Raw genomic sequence first — 17,025 nt, forward strand, 5'->3', positions numbered from 1 at the left:
GACCGCCTTCTCTAACTAGAATCTTAACGGGCAAAGTTTAAAAAACAAACTAAAGCTAAAAGAGTTTTATTTCACAATTACATGATCAACAGCTGACATGATTTCAAAATGGCTTCCTAATCTTGTTACAATGGACGATATTTAATAACCTGTGTTTTCAGGATAAAAGTCCTGGTTATAAAATTGCTTAATGTTATGCTAAGTAGTGACAATTTGACTCAATGACTGACAATATTTTGATAGATTGTGATAATTGACTTTCTTCAAAGTGTTTTTTTGTGGATCTTAAACCACTCTTGAATTTAGAATATAAAAGTGTGCCAGATATTTTTATTATGCTAAAGATAAGCACACAGGTCGATGATTTCTTGTGCACCTGTTAGAACATTCCCACTGTTAGAACATTCCCAGAGTTAGAACATTCCAACTGTTAGAACATTCCCAGTGTTAGAACATTCCCAGTGTTAGAACATTCCCACTGTTAGAACATTCCCACTGTTAGAACATTCCCAGTGTAAGAACATTCCCAGAGTTAGAACATTCCAACTGTTAGAACATTCAGTGTTAGAACATTCCCAGTGTTAGAACATTCCCAGAGTTAGAACATTCCCACTGTTAGAACATTCCAACTGTTAGAACATTCAACTGTTAGAACATTCCCACTGTTTCCCATTCCCAGTGTTAGGCATTCCCAGAGTTAGAACATTCCCACTGTTAGAACATTCCAACTGTTAGAACATTCCAGTGTTAGAACATTCCCAGTGTTAGAACATTCGGTGTTAAGAACATTCCCAGAGTTAGAGGTTTGACATTCCCACTGTTAGAACATTCCCAGAATTAGAACATTCCCAGTGTTAGAACATTCCCAGTGTTAGAACATTCCCACTTTCTGTTAGAAGTTTCCATTCCCAGAGTTAGAACATTCCCAGTGTTAGGAGAACATTCCCAGTGTTAGAACATTCCCACTGTTAGAACATTCCCAGTGTTAGAACATTCCCAGTGTTAGAACTTGTTCAGCTGTTAGAACATTCCAACTGTTAGAACATTCCCACTGTTAGAACATTCCCACTGTTAGAACATTCCCACTGTTGGGAGCATTCAGAGTTAGAACAGTGTTGGGAACATTCCCAGAGTTAGAACATTCCAACTGTTAGAACTTGTTTCCAACTGTTAGAACATTCCCAGGGGTTAGAACATTCCCACTGTTAGAACATTCCTTGTTGTGGTTAGAACATTCCCACTGTTAGAACATTCCCGGAGGGTGTTAGAACATTCCCAGTGTTAGAACATTCCCACTGTTAGAACATTCCAACTGTTAGAACATTCCCACTGTTAGAACATTCCCAGTGTTAGGACATTCCCAGTGTTAGAGACACATTCCCAGGAGTTAGAGAACATTCCCAGTGTTAGAACATTTCCAAGAGTTAAGAACATTCCAGCACAGAACATTCCAACTGTTAGAACATTCCAACTGTTAAGAACATTCCCAGGGTTAGAACATTCCCACTGTTAGAACATTCCAGCGGTTAGAACATTTCCCACTGTTAGAACATTCCAACTGTTAGAACATTCCAACTGTTAGAACATTCCAACTGTTAAGAACACATTCCCAGTGTTAGAACATTCCCACTGTTAGAACATTCCAACTGTTAGAACATTCCAACTGTTAGAACATTCCCAGTGTTAGAACATTCCCAGAGTTAAGAACGTTCCCAGTGTTAGAACATTCCCAGAGTTAGAACACCATTTTCCAACTGTTAGAACATTCCCTGTTAGAACATTCCCAGGGTTAGAACATTCCCACTGTTAGAACTTCAGCGGTTAGAACATTCCCACTGTTATTTAGAACATTCCCAGTGTTAGAACATTCCCAGTGTTAGAACATTCCCAGTGTTAGAACATTTCCAACTGTTAAGAACATTCCAGTGTTGGGAACATTCCCAGTGTTAGAACATTCCCAGTGTTAGAACATTCCCGGTGTTAGAACATTCCACTGTTAGAACATTCAACGGTTGGGAACACCCATTCCCACTGTTAGAGAACATTCCCAGTGTTACAGAACATTCCCAGTGTTAGAACATTCAGTGTTAGAACATTCACTGTTAAGAACATTCCAGCTGTTAAGAACATTCAACTGTTAGAACATTCCACTGTTAGAACATTTGGTGTTAGAACATTCCCAGTTAGAACATTCCCACTGTTAGAACATTCCCAGTGTTAGAACATTCCAACTGTTAGAACATTCCCAGTGTTAGAACATTCCCAGTGTTAGAACATTCCCAGTGGATCCACAAAGAGGGACAATTTAATGTCGATGAAGGAAAGGTCTGATTGTGTTTTTGTTGTGGCAGCTACTCTGGGATCTCTGGAGTTCAGTCTTCTTTACGAACAGCAGAACCACACCCTACACTGCTGCATCATTAAAGCCAAGGTAAACACACGAGATGAGGACAGACCAGGGACACAAATGAGACACAGTGAGACACGACCAGCTGGAGTGGAGACAAGAGGAGATTAGATTACATCTTATATGGAAGGTGACAAGACAAGACGTGATGAGACCGGACAAGATGCAGCAAGACATGACGTGACAAGGAAAGACCAACTAAGACAGGGACCAGACAATACCGGTCAAGAACCGGTCAGGTCTGACCTGAACCCAGACTGTGGACTTTCTGTGGATTTGTCATCTGATGGTTTTTAAGTATAACAATGTAAACCAGTGTTATTTGTTGATCCTAATACGTGTTGATTCCATGTGTAAATCACAAACTACGCTTTGTTTTTTGTCACATGTCTCAGGGTTTGAAGCCCATGGACTCAAATGGACTTGCTGACCCATATGTGAAGCTGCACTTGTTACCTGGAGCCAGTAAGGTAGTTAAGACTGTGTTAGTTAGTTATAGTTAGTTAGTAAAGCAGACTCAGCATGAATTATCATGTTCTAAATGACCACACTCTACTATCTGATATCAAACTATGTGTGCATGCTTGCTCATGAACATTAGTTTTCAAAGCTTTATTTTGCAGAATTTACTGACATCTACTGGCAAAGTTCCACATTACAATCTACAGTGGCCTCAAGGAAAAAGAAAAATGTCTAAAGTCGCTGTTCGGTTTGTGCATTATGTGTTACACTGTAAAAACATTGAAAATAAACACGGTAGTCTGTAAATACGATGATATAAATCCTTGTCACACATAATAAACATCAATTCAATCTGAGGAGCTGGCTTGTTACATAAGAGCTGCTGAAAATAAGGTTCCTCAGAAATGGACCAAACCAAAATAATAAAGTTGCGGGTTGAGAAATGAAAACAACAAATCAAAGGCCCATTTTGTAAGAAATTAAAGATAAAAACAATTAGACTGAATTTTCTGTGTAATTTACAATCACCTGATTGTATGTAATAATAATAATAATAATAATAATAATATTGTCCCAGTGAGTGTTGATACGGCTGTGGGCCACTGGACTTGAGTTTGAGTTGATCTGAACTCAGATTATGACCAGATTATGACCAGATTATGACCAGATTATGACCAGATTATGACCTGAACGACTGAGAACATTCACCGTCTTGATACTAACTAACACAAGGGTGAAGGGTGAATATTCAACAATATTCAACCAATAAATGATGCTGAATTTTATCTACTTTATGTTTATGTAAAATAAACTAGATTTCTCACTATAACCTGAAAATATTATATATAATATTTAATATAAATGATTTAGATTATTGATATAGTGTTGCCCATAGTCATTGAATATTGTGATTCTGGTTTTGTATCAACACACAGCTTGTAGAGATGTTGTTTCATGTTTATTTAATATGCAGATGATGTAATTCCTCAGTTGTAATCCATCAGCTCACACTCATTGTCATGAAGAGTTGTCGTCATTGTGTTGTTCTCCAGAGAGAACGTTTGTTTGATTGACATTTAGATTCACGTTTCTCTTCTCGCTGTCGTGCTTCACATTTCTGCCCCTCAGTCGAACAAGCTTCGCACCAAGACTCTGAAACACACTCTGAATCCTGTGTGGAATGAGACACTGATCTACCACGGCATCACCGACGATGAAATGTCGCGCAAAAGTCTTCGGTAAGCAACAACTTCACTTCATCTGTCACACAAGTTCCACACAATAGGAGTTGTATGATTGTATATGCATTGTCCATCTACAGCCTGTCTGTGAGTGATGAGGACACGTTTGGACACAATGAATTCATAGGAGAGACACGAGTCGCTCTGAAGAAACTGACGTTCAACCAGAAGAAGAACTTCAGTGTGTGTTTGGAGAGAGTCATCCCGGTGAGTTTACAAGAAAGGAATAATCTGCATCTGAACAAGGAAGTGAAAGGATGTTCCTGCACAACTCTGAAGGTTTTCACCGTCGCTCTTCTTCACTGGTGTGTGTGTGTGTGTCTGTGTGTGTCTGTCTGTCTGTGTGTGTGTGTATGTCCAGGTGTTACTAATGTTGTGGGGACCTAAACCTGTTTACACAGTCACATTATGGGGACTTGTCTTCCTTGTGGGGACAAAAAGCAAGTCCCCATTACGTAAATTACTACATTTTAAGGTGAAGGTATGTTTTAAGGTTCGGCTGAGATTGAGATTAGGGTTAGGGTTAGGGTTAGGATTAGGATTAGGCCAGTAGTAATTGTGGTTATGGTTAGAGTAAGTCTCCAGGAAATGAATGTAAGTCAATGCAATGTCCCCTCATGTCATGAATGTCGAACGTGTGTGTGTGTGTGTGTGTGTGTGTTATTCACATATCTCTCGAACCGACGATCCGATTGATTCAAACTTGAAAGTTGAAAGTGCTCTACTCTGCTCTTCTCTGCTCTACAGGTGAAGAAGGCTGTCGGAGGCTCGGCCCGTGGCATGGCTCTCTATGAGGATGATGTAAGATCTGCACATACAGTAAACCTCATGCATCAGAATACATACACACGCGTGTCATGTGACAATGCACCATAGAAGCAAGAATACAGTGACCTGCTGGTGTTTATGTCATTCAATGTCCCCATCATTGTAATCAATGTTTTATTCTGTCAATAGAAATGTAATGAAGAGATTGTTGCATATGAAATGTTTGTGATATCATGGTGGGAGGGGCTAAGGACAATCCCAAACATAAGTGTCACATCAACGACGAGAGATATTCAACCATTTTTCATACGAAAAAACAAAATACTGATACAAAAGGATTTAATGAGTGTATATATATATATACTGTATATACTGTATATACTGTATATATGTGTACATTAGACTGTATAACAAACACATAACCAGGCTCCTCATTCCTCCCTTCAACGTGCAATATACTTATACACATACTGTGTATATTCTACAAACTGTCTATAATGTACATTCTACATTCTATTTGAACTTTTTATTTTATATTTTATAGTCTAAGTGTTAATATCTTTTATATTATAATTTTCTTTTTGGTAATGCATGTTTATTATTTATTATCTTCATGTTTACTGTCTTTGCTGCCGTAACAATGTTTCTTATCTTATCTCTTATATTTTATGTGTGTGTGTGTGTGTGTGTGCGTTTGCAGCTGAATGAAGGTGAGGATTCTGGGGAAAGAGGTCGTATCCTGGTGTCGCTGACGTACAGCAGTCAGCAGGGTCGTCTCATAGTGGGCGTGGTCCGCTGTGCTCACCTGGCTGCCATGGACTCCAACGGTTACTCGGATCCCTTCGTCAAAGTGTATGTCCTCCATTCTTAAAGCATCGTTCCACCTTAACGTCGCTGCAGGACAAACACACGGAGACACTGTCACACGTGTTCAGTGAACGTCTGCATGTGTTTGGACTGAACCAGAGGAAACATGCAGAAAATCCCTTATTCTGAGCGGGTGGTGATACTAGGCTGGACAGCTTCTGAAATGTGATTTTCTGCCTTGAATTCCATCTTTAGCACTTGTGAAGGTTCATAGTGGCGTCTTCTTCTCTGTAAGGTGTTCATCATGTTCATATTAACAGCACTAGTACAAATAACTTGTCTCTGTTGGTCCTGTGTGTTGCAGATATCTGAAGCCAGACATGGGAAAGAAAGCGAAAAACAAGACACAGACAAAAAAGAAGACCCTCAATCCAGAGTTTAATGAGGTCAGTGCTCGTTGTTCGCTGCTTCAGTTCATTTTCATTTACACGTTTTCATCGATTTGATAATAAACTCATCACTGTTTTTTCAGGAGTTCAGCTATGAAATAAAACATGCTGACCTCGCCAAGAAAACCCTGGAAATCTCAGTCTGGGACTATGACATGGGCAAGTCAAATGATTTCATTGGTAAGAAAGTGTGGATATGAATCATCTCTCCATCCAGACGACATCTTTGACTTTTACGTGGTCTTGTCTTGGTCTCGATACCCTCTGGTCTTGGTCTTGTCTTGGTCTCGGTTTAGTCTACTTTGACCACACTTAGCTTTAATCCATGAAAAGCAAATGTTGTTTAAGGATGATTGTTGTGTTCTTCATATCCATACTGCAGGAGGATGTCAGCTGGGCATCCAGGCTAAAGGAGAATGTCTGAAGCACTGGTACGAATGCCTGAAGAACAAAGACAAGAAGATTGAGTGCTGGCATATCCTGCTGAATGACAGCAGTGTTCATTTTGAGGATTAAAATCTCCTCTCCCGTGTATTTGCTGCCTCTCCTTTTCTCCCCGTTGGATAGAATCTGTCTGTGAGCAAAGGAAGAGCGATTTTATCCTCTTGCTTTTGTGTGGGAAACTTGTGACGTACAAGCTGCAGCAGTTTACAGGTGATGGATGTGGATGTTTAATCCTGGAGCTCTTTCAAAGACCACAAAACAAAAGTGATATCGCAGCATAAGAAGTGTGAAGTTATGATCATAATCACGTCACCTCCAAGTTTATCTCACATTTACAAACAGGTGTATTGATCAGTTGTACGAGACCATACACTGATTGGTGTGACCGCCCCTTTAAGTGCTCCATTCACCAGAACGTGGCTGTGAATAATGATAATAATGATAATGATGATAATGATGATAATAATGATAATGATGATAATAATGATAATAATGATAATGATGATAATAATGATAATAATGATAATGATGATAATGATGATAATAATAATGATAATGATGATAATGATGATAATAATGATAATGATAATAATGATAATAATGATAATAATGATAATGATGATAAATGATAATAATGATAATGATGATGATAATGATGATAATATGATAATGATGATAATGATGATAATAATGATAATGATGATAATGATAATAATGATAATGATGATAATAATGATAATAATGATAATAATGATAATGATGATAATAATGATAATAATGATAATGATGATAATAATGATAATAATGATAATAATGATAATGATGATGCATCATGTGAAATATTGTCTTGTTGTTGTTGTTGTGCTACGATGATACAGATCAAATCAAACTCGTGTATTCTGCTCTGTGACCTCCAGATCGTACTGTATGTTGTTATGATACATGACTGTAAACCACAGACTCCTGTTAGCTCGTTAGCTCGTTAGCTGATATGATTCATTTACATCGTCGCAGGCATGACAACAGACACACATACACATCCATACTATTCTCAAGTGTGTAGTCTATGTACGACAGAGTGTTAGGGCCACATTGAGGGAAAAAAAATCCACAGACCTCGAGAATAAAGTCTTAATTTCACGAGATTAAAGTCGTAAATGTACGAGATTAAAGTCGTGTGAATAAAGTCTTAATTACAATAACTGTTTACTCCATTAAATTAATCTGATGTACAGGTTTTTTTGAGCTGTAGAATTCCCTTCTGAAACTTTTCTTAAGTGCTTGTGTTTTAGTCATTCTCTGACACGAGGTTGTTGTTTTATGTCATTTATATTTATCTTAAATACAACCACAGCAATACATTTAGACAAAATTGATTTATACAATATTGTGCCAATGCCAAACACTCTGACAGAGTCGTGTGGAGCTGATAGAATGACTCAGCATCGTGTTTGAAGGTAACAAACATTTGTTTTTATATAAATGTATACACTGCAGTTATAGCATAGCATAGCATATGTAGCCTACTCAAAGGTTACATCTATAAAAAGTGAAATTGTTTTGTAAATAATGTTTATGTTGAGTCTCTTGGGAATAGGTTTAAACTCTTGTTGCATATCTCACTGCCCCTTTAACAGTCTTATGTATGTATATATATATATATATATATATATATGTATATATATATACATATATATCTATATGTATATGTATATATGTATATGTATATTGTGAGGGCGTGTCAGATATATAAGAAGAAAAGTCAATTAAAACCATGGACACGTTGTCATTTTATCATATTTACATGATATAATAATAAATATGCGTAATCAAATGCAGCCAGTTGAGTCACATGACGAGTGTTCTACCAGCTTAAGTGAACTTAAAACACACCAGCGACTCATTGTTTACTGTGGTCTCCGGTTAGATAGAGAGACAGACGGACAGACAGACAGATTTCCAGCTCTCACCCTCACACGCGCCTCCTCCCCTTGCCATTTAAAAAGCAGCTGACGTCCATCAGTCTGTCACTCGGACCTGAGCGAGTGACAGAGTTGTAGATGAGAGGGTGAGGCGGCCTCTCATTCCGCCACCATGACGCACATCGCGCCACTTCTGCTCTTTGTAACATCATCATCGTCAGTGACGTGGCCGCGCGCAGAAGCCTCCATTCTGTGTGCGTGGACCACAGTGTTGTCCAGCGGGGACGTGCACCACAGCTTCCTCCGCCGGGACTCTGCCTCTCTGCGGCTCTACCACAGCGTGCACAGGCCCGGGGCGCGCGCTCTGCTCCACTGCGCCACGAGCGACGATGCGTCAGTGATCCACAGCTATTTATCTAAGTGTCACGAGAACAGGCGGGACTTCACTGATCACCTGGACCGAGACTTCCATCTGAGCTCTGTGTTTGAGGCTGAGGAGCAGTGCGTGTCACTGGGTTCTGAGGAGGATCTCGAGTGGCACAGTGGGAAAAGACTCGCGAGGAGCGCTGGTGACGTCCACGCAGATGGAAGGTCAGAGATCAGGGGCCGTTTGCGTGTGAGGCGAGGTTTCATTGTCCCCGGCACTCTGTGGTGTGGATCAGGCAACAAGTCGCTATCTTATGCTGATTTGGGTAAGTTCTCTATAACTCACCTACTTTGTTTAGTTCTATCGATATTTAAACCTTTAAAAAGTGTGCACTTACCAGGATAAGTTACACCTGACTTGACCAAGCTGGTTTGACGTTCGTGCAAAGGACTAATCCAGGATGAATCTAGTAGAATAGGTTAAGACTGGCTTTCGCTGATATCCTGGATATCTTCATTCTACATTTGTGACAAGAAGTGTTTACCGAGTCAAAACTGCCAGGGTTTCTGATTGAAGACTTTAGAACTGGGTTCAGGGGGTAGACACTTGATTAAACCTGATAACCTTGGCAACAGTGATGGCTTAGAAAACATTCAGGTCAGGTTTGATCACAACAGATTTGGACCCATATTCAGACACAAGTCTACGCACTGTAGTGGTTTTATTTGCACAAAGTCTTACCAGGTGGTGAGACAGGCAAGGGTCAGCACCAGAGTCTGCAAACACGTGTGATAACAAATATGGAACATAGAACCAAGAGGTGGCGATGTGGAGAACTCTTGTGTGTACACTGAGAGTTGGGAACAAGCGAGTGGATGGATGGAGCAATCAGGTGTGGAAAAGAGGAGGGAAATATAGAAAGGAAAAGGAAATGAAGAGGAGCAGTGGCTGGAGACAAGGAGTGATGGATTTGGAGGAGAGATTGTGAGAATCATCTGTCAATATGGTATAAACAAGATGGACCTCGTTGAAACTTGGGTTAGGGTTAGTGTTTAGTGTCATTAGTGCTCAAAAACTCCTCAAGATACCCTTTAACTATCATGACTTTATTATTATTTGACTTGTGTATTCAATTGTTTTTGCTTCACTTGTTCCTCTAAAGTGAGTCTTTATGATTAAACCTCTTTTGCAGGAGTATTTGCAGACACAGACAGCTGCTGCCGGGAACACGACCAGTGCAAACACACCATCCTGTCCTTTCACTCGCAGTTCGGGGTCTTCAACAGCAACATCTTTACCATGTCTCACTGTGACTGTGACAACAAGTACCTTTTAATTTCACTGTAAACACAACAAATACCGCAGAGTTTGTGTCAGTGGATTTCTTTGTTGCATCTAATAATCCGCCTCCCAGGTTTCGTAGGTGCCTGAGGAAAGCAGATCACAGAATATCCGATGTAGTGGGATACACCTTCTTCAACCTGCTGAAGATGCGCTGCTTTGAGTTCTCCTACCGACCCCAGTGTACACGGAGAAACTGGTTTGGGATGTAAGTAATGGTCCGTTCATGCTCAGGTGTTGGTTTTCAGATTGAAATCACCAAACTGTTTTATAATCTATCACAGATTTATTGGTGACATATACTGTAATCCTGGTGGGGCCATGCAGGAAAATCTTATAATGCAAGAAATACAACATAACAAAATCACAGTCGCAGGTGATCGAGGGGACCACAGCACCTTTGACACAACCTCGCAGCTGAATAATACCAATCTGATGACATGTATTATCATATCAATAACACTGTTCAAGATCTCACAATATCACATACACAATAAAAACACAATGTACAGCGCACACCCAACATACAAGACCTGTGCAGTGCCCGCACAACTACACGACATCAAGTGTCTACAGAGGAAATTGCGTTCATCATATGAAAACTGGACATTTCACTGGGGACAAAGTTGAATTATTATTATTAACTTATGCTCAACGACATTTTTGACCCAGGGAAAACTTATAATCATCCTCCCCTGCACAGCAGCACCCTCTGGTGGGGCCGTGCAGCACTGGCATTTATGTAGACGGAAATCACGATGTCGATGATGACCTCATTCATCAGAGGAGGGTCACAGGATGATAATGATGCACCACTGCTGTCATATTGTATCTGAAAGGAGACTCACAGAGTTGCCAGTATGGCTACGTTTTGTCTTTATTAGAACCTTTAATTGAGAATATGCCTTTTAAGACAATAGTAGGAAGGTAGCATAGTTTAGCTCTATGAGTAACAATCAAAGCTGATCACACGTCTCCTCGAGTTACTGCCATTCACTTTCCCCTCACTCCTCCTGACGTCGAGGAGACATGGAAGCAGCTCTAAACAAAGGAGATGTGATGCATGTGAGGGATAGAGCACAGCTCACTTTTTCCATTCGCTTCAAATCATTGTGCTCTGTGATGGATCCTCTCACCTCATTCTCTGCAGGAAACCAAAAAAGCCTATTTCACAAAATGTCATACTATTCCTTTAAAGATGCAGCGCGTCAAAATGAATGACATCTCATGATGAGATTTTCCATTCGTAAATTGAACACACTAGACCAGGGGTGTCAACCTCATTTTTGTTCAGGGGCCACATACAGCACAATGTGATCTCAAGTGGGCCGGACCAGTAAAATAATAGCATAATAACCTATGACCAACAAGAACTTAATTTTTTACAAAACATGACATTTCTTGAGAAATATAAGTGCAATTTCAACAATATCACGCCTAAATGTACTATTTACACATCACACTGGATACAAAGGCACAAACATTTAGTCACAGGTATCTGGAAGTGAAAAATATTGCATATGACATTAGATTGTAATCGTAGTGTGAAATTTTAACAAATTCATCCTGTGTTCCGGATTGGACCCTCTGGCGGGCCGGTTCTGGCCCCCGGGCCGTATGTTTGACACCCCTGCACTAGACCTTTGAATGACCGTTAACCCTTAACCTCTGTTGCTACTCCAAGGTGTAAAGAGACTAAGTTGACTCTGTATGCTGAGGTTCATCCGCCGACACTGTACAAGTCCACCAGTCCACCTGAAGCCTTCGTGAACATCACCAGCTCCACAGCTGCAGAATCAGAGCCACAGCTTCTTCTCATGACTGCTGCTGCCCTCACAGTCCCAACACCTTTAACAAGCTTGCCTTCCACCTCCATCACGCCTGGTAACAGCGTCACAGGGACATCGACAGGATCACTCCCTCAGAGTAGAGATGATGACCAGACTGTGACTGAGGTGGACACTGCAGGTATCTCTTCAGCATTTGCATTTCCATGTCGGGACCATTAAGGAGGCAGACATCTCTGTTGATGCTTCCTCTTGACAGGACTGCACTTGTCATGTGATATCTATGAGGATCTGGATGAGTGCAACGACAAGATCCTTCCCAAACAAATGAGATATGGCCTCCACAACCCAGAGTCCAGGACGCTGTATCACTGCAACTGTACCGCCAGGTAAGTTAAATAAGTCCGGTTGCCATGGTGAATCGTAGTATCAGAGCTTTTTTCGTTCCCAAACTAGAGTTAAGGTTTCTGAAACAGGCCCCAGCTCAGCATCTGTGCATGTGCATGTGTTTTTCAATCATCACCATGTGAAAAAAGCGAGTCCAGTGTTTACTCGCTTGATCTTTCACAAGACCTCCTGATTCTGAGGACTGCGGCTCGGCTGAATGTGCAAACATTATTTAATGTCCTTGGACATCATCGTGTTCTCATGTTTGCACTTCCACTCTCTGGTGGCCCCTCCTCCTTTGGCTCTATGTTCTTTTGCTTTATTTATCATTTGTTTTATCTTGCTGTCTTTTCAGATTATTCCAGACTTTGGTTAAACAGAGGCGACTGACCAAAGTACACACTCTTCTGCTTGGGCACGTGTCTCAATCCTGCTTCCTTCCCCAGGACTGCACAGCAGATGAGACGTCAGTAAACAAACACACACATACTTTATTTATAACACACTCTGATAAATTCAGTTTGGGCTCAGTGCCTCAGTCCTGTGTGGATTTTGTGAGGGAAGTCTGTAGATCAGGGGTGTCAAACATATGGCCCGTGGGCCAGAACCGGCCTGCCAGAGGGTCCAATCCGGCACAGAATAATTGTTTGTGCAAATTACACATCACATCACACAATCTAATCATAATGTGAAATTCCTATAGTTCCAGACACCTGCACACACAAACACACACACACATGTGTAAATTGTAAACTTAGGCATAATTTGTTTGAAATTTCAAATTGAAATTTCAGGTTGTTCATAATGCGTTTTATAAAAAGATGCTTTATTAAATTTGGAAAAATGTGTTATTATTATTAGTTATTATGCTATTATTTTACTTTGACGCCACTGCTGTGGACAAACAGCTGGTCTGTGTGTGTTATTTTGTTATTTAAATAAAAACACTATTATTGCATTTCAGTTTTACATAATTATTGTGTGTCCTCATCTTCAGAATTTATGTAAGAATTTATGTATAAATAACTGACCCCAAAATGAATTTTCCCCAAGGGGACAATAAAGGACATTGTATTGTGTTATATATTTAAAGACGATTCATCTCACAGTACAATCATGTCCACCAATTGTAATTCAATTTAAAAGTTTACTAAAGTCATATATATGTCACATTTTCAGTAGTGATATAAAGTAGCAATAATTGAGCAGAAGTCACAAAATTAGACGGCTTTTCTTTTCTTTTAGTTCATAAAAACAAGCCAAGTGAACTTTGAACTGTTTCACAAATTCAATCCGATTTAAAACATTTTGAGTTCTTTTTGCTCATTTGTGTTTACGTGGTTGGTGAATCATTTGTTTTCAAAAAGGATATAAGACACTCTATACTGCACATTCTTATAGCCTCTGTGTAGACTGTATACTTTTTAACATAGTAATGAAAAAAACAGTTCTGTGTTCTAAGAGTTCAAATGTTTTTTAAGATCAATGGAAGTCTGTGATTGTTTTGTATATGGGGCCAATGTGGGGCAGGCACGGTGGCGCCCCCTAATGACGAGCCACTACTGGCTCCTACAAAGACATAAATGTGATGAGTCATGGGAGAAGAAAGAAGAAGAAAACATTAGAATATTAGTATACTTAATTAATACTGCTTCCTTGTTTCATTTGCAGCTGTACAGCAGCTCTTGTGACAGCAGACTTCCCTCTGCTGGACCTGAAGAGTGGTGCAGGGCTGGAGGAGCAGGAGCAGAGCCAGGAGCAGAGCCAGGAGCAGAACCATCCATGGGTAGTAAACCTGAAGGTCAGGAGACCATACAGTGGGAGAACTAAAGGGAAAGACAGATCTGCGAAGCTTCACAAACTGTGTGTCAGGTTGACTCATCCCAAACACAGGAACAACACCAGGAAACATGGTCACAGTGCTCAGTAGCTAGTGTCAAGTGACTCCACGTTAACAGTCAAGTGGAACATGAGACATTATGAATTAAGTAACTAATAAACACAGACAAAACGTACATGTACTCATTTAAAATGCATGTATTTGTACAGCAAGTTTTACTTTGCACGGTCACTATGTCTTACTTTGTCTAAAATACAAGGCTGAGACATTTATGCAATCTGCACATGACCAGAGAGACGTTTAAAGTCAACGTTCTGACTAATCCTCAGCCGCCCAATGTTTGTTATACTAGTGCAAAGTCTTTTTAGTAACGGTTGGTTTGGTGTGTTTGAGCGCTCGTTGTTACTACTCTGTCCGACACGTGTTGTCTGTAGCATGTGTGGGATTCTGCAACAGAATTGTGGTTTGTTTTTATTCAAAGTCTCAAGACTGTCCAAGGGAGGCTGGGCTATTTGAAATGTCAGTTTATTGCACATCATGTTTTACATAGTTTGGAAAACTCTGCTGACTTTATTGTTGAGGTCAGACATGATAATCACCCGCACACCTGACGTTTTTACCTGCGGATTCAATTCTGCCGAAAGGCCTGCTTGTCCTCTCAGGCGGTCCACAGTGCTGTGTGAGTGAGAGGGGGAGTGGCTACAGTAGAGCGGTGCTTCTTTCAGCCTTATATTATGTTATATTATGTAGCAAGACACAACAATACACTGACGTTCCTGCACTTTACAGACAGATTAAATCTGTAGTGTGTAACTTTTAAATGTAAACAAATGACAGTTACATTTAAACCATTGGTTTCACAGTGTACATACATACATATACAATATTTATTTATTGTTATATGCACAGTAAAGAAACACGTTTCCCTGTACAATGAAATTCTTACTTTACTGTCCACTAAAGAAATACCAGCAAAAAGTATATGAAAGAAATAGTATATAAATAAAATATATGCATATATATACACAGACATGAAGGGAACTCTAACTAGTGCTGTAACAGATTTAAAGTGACAGTGATGTGTATAAGTGAGTATATAAGGTGTCAGTGTCACACACACACACACACCACTACAGCTTTAAATGCACGAGACATTTAGAACACAAATGCTCCGGATGTTGATTTGTTTCGTGACTTTTTGGACAAAGTTATGTTGAGAAACGAAACTTTAAGAAACTGAGCTCACGGTGTAAGTTTTGAGGAAAGGCTTCTGTGTAACTGTGAGTATCCGTCAGGTAACTCAACTCCTCTGTGATGTCATGAACATGTAACCGAACCCTCGCTGAAGGCTGCAGCCGTGGAGCGGACCGGATCCCCGCCTCTCACCGGACTGTGCTGCTCGGAACATGGCGCATTCACTCTGGATTCACTTTTGCCAACAAAGTACTGGTGGATCGTCGCTGCTCAGCACGCACTTCCTCACGTGAGCCGCAGTTTCCGCTCGTGCTTCTCTTCTCTGTGGCGGTGATGAACGTTTGGAGCCGCTCGCGCTGGATTTAACAGAGATGGAAAAGCAAAGGACGAGGAAAGAGAAGGTGAGATCACGCGGGGAACGAGGGAACGGTTTCACGGCGGGTCTGAGTCTGGGTGGCCAGACTGCTCACAGGAGGCTGGGGGAGGACAGACAGGCAGGCAGACACAGACAGACAGACAGACAGTTTCACGAGCGCTAAAGCTGTGACAGTTTACAGCCTCAGATTAACTGTGAAACGAACGTTTACGCCTCACGTTCATCATGTTTGCCTGTGAATCACAGTCAGACACTAAATACACATGATCTTTTCTCACAATTCTGACTTGAATCTCTGAAGTCAAACTGTTTAACATGCAATTAAACATGTTGTTTTCCTGTGGCCTCACTCTCAGAAGAAAAACAGTCCGAATTCTGAGATTAAAGTTAGAATTGTGACTGTTTTCTCACAGTTTATATTCTGAGATACTTTAACCCCCGAATTCATTCTGTTTTATTCTTTTTATTTTGTTTCCAAAAAGTTTTTTTTACATGTAGCCCCAATCCTAGACAGGTAGCATGCAATAGACACAATAAGAAATAACTGTAACATAAGATATTATAATATTTGTAAAAAAATCATTCAGATTCAGCAATAACACAGGGGACTGTTATTCAGTTAAAAAGCAGTTTGTAAAGATTTAGCAGTTATTGCCTGCAGTGGACATCGAGGACATTTAATATAAGACATTTCTGTCAATCTTGGAATTCAATATCAAAAGAGATCAAATAAATTTTATTAAAACATATTTTAATTTAAAATCTTTGCTCAAATCACATCAGAGATGTGCTCATGTTAGCATAGTTGTGTATGTGACTGTGATACTGTGCGTCTTTGTGACTGCAGTAGTAAATTAGCAGTTGTTAGCTTCTTGCTCAGTCTTGGAACTATGTTCAGCTGCATTGTCCCTATAAATTAAAAGTAGAATAGAGCAGGATATCTCATGTGAACTTTAATGACTTAGCACTTTTCAAACCTCAGGGGTCAGAGGTGAGTTCACACTCCTGTTCAGTTGCAGGCTAGAAGAACACCACACAGAAGCAATCGCTGCCTCGTCAAGCAGAGGGCATTCTGGGTGCAGATTAGACTTTAAGCTGTGTTTACATCATGGTACGGTTTGGAATGGTAAAGTCCGGGTCAGACTTGTGTTTGAGAACAGTGCACTGTTACTTTGTAGACGTAGAGCTGTGACGTTCACGAATGACTCTTTCAAATGTGCCATAAGAACCGGG

General features: G+C 40.2%; 3 protein-coding genes and 1 long non-coding RNA gene across 5 annotated transcripts in view; 3 read left to right on the forward strand and 1 right to left on the reverse strand.

Moving 5' to 3' along the window:
- rph3aa (rabphilin 3A homolog (mouse), a) overlaps nt 1–7,050 on the forward strand; it is a 20,645-nt gene extending 13,595 nt beyond the window's left edge. For both annotated transcript variants that reach the window (XM_044012105.1, XM_044012107.1), the window contains exons 8-16: nt 2,352–2,431; nt 2,803–2,877; nt 3,998–4,107; nt 4,191–4,317; nt 4,858–4,911; nt 5,579–5,730; nt 6,050–6,131; nt 6,218–6,314; nt 6,517–7,050. In XM_044012105.1, the coding sequence (XP_043868040.1) occupies nt 2,352–2,431; nt 2,803–2,877; nt 3,998–4,107; nt 4,191–4,317; nt 4,858–4,911; nt 5,579–5,730; nt 6,050–6,131; nt 6,218–6,314; nt 6,517–6,650 (911 nt within the window). In that variant the 3' untranslated portion in view covers nt 6,651–7,050. The remainder of the gene's footprint in view (nt 1–2,351; nt 2,432–2,802; nt 2,878–3,997; nt 4,108–4,190; nt 4,318–4,857; nt 4,912–5,578; nt 5,731–6,049; nt 6,132–6,217; nt 6,315–6,516) is intronic.
- Nucleotides 6,104–8,666, reverse strand: LOC122758158. Its single transcript, XR_006358124.1, has 2 exons — nt 8,549–8,666; nt 6,104–6,575 (listed from the first exon to the last, which is right to left on the reverse strand). It is a non-coding gene; the product is annotated as an uncharacterized LOC122758158 (long non-coding RNA).
- Nucleotides 8,666–15,202, forward strand: pla2g3 (phospholipase A2 group III). The gene is made up of 7 exons (XM_044012108.1): nt 8,666–9,192; nt 10,060–10,192; nt 10,282–10,416; nt 11,893–12,176; nt 12,255–12,384; nt 12,738–12,848; nt 14,054–15,202. The coding sequence occupies exons 1-7, from the start codon at nt 8,673–8,675 to the stop codon at nt 14,310–14,312; spliced, it is 1,572 nt and encodes a 523-aa protein (XP_043868043.1). The 5' UTR covers nt 8,666–8,672; the 3' UTR covers nt 14,313–15,202.
- A 158-nt stretch (nt 15,203–15,360) lies between these two features.
- The window catches only part of ttc28 (tetratricopeptide repeat domain 28), a 58,411-nt gene continuing 56,746 nt past the window's right edge, over nt 15,361–17,025 (forward strand). Inside the window, exon 1 of the mRNA XM_044012104.1 lies at nt 15,361–15,817. Within this exon, the coding sequence (XP_043868039.1) occupies nt 15,788–15,817 (30 nt within the window). The 5' untranslated portion in view covers nt 15,361–15,787. The remainder of the gene's footprint in view (nt 15,818–17,025) is intronic.

This window comes from Solea senegalensis, linkage group LG21 (assembly GCF_019176455.1).
Source record: "Solea senegalensis isolate Sse05_10M linkage group LG21, IFAPA_SoseM_1, whole genome shotgun sequence".
Taxonomy (NCBI): Eukaryota; Metazoa; Chordata; class Actinopteri; order Pleuronectiformes; family Soleidae; genus Solea; species Solea senegalensis.

Coding starts and splice junctions, on each gene's coding strand:
- pla2g3 (XM_044012108.1), top strand. CDS start 8,673: ATGACGCACATCGCGCCACTTCTGCTCTTTGTAACATCATCATCGTCA. Junction 12,177..12,254: donor GACTGAGGTGGACACTGCAG/GTATCTCTTCAG, acceptor TCCTCTTGACAG/GACTGCACTTGTCATGTGAT. Junction 12,385..12,737: donor CACTGCAACTGTACCGCCAG/GTAAGTTAAATA, acceptor CTGTCTTTTCAG/ATTATTCCAGACTTTGGTTA.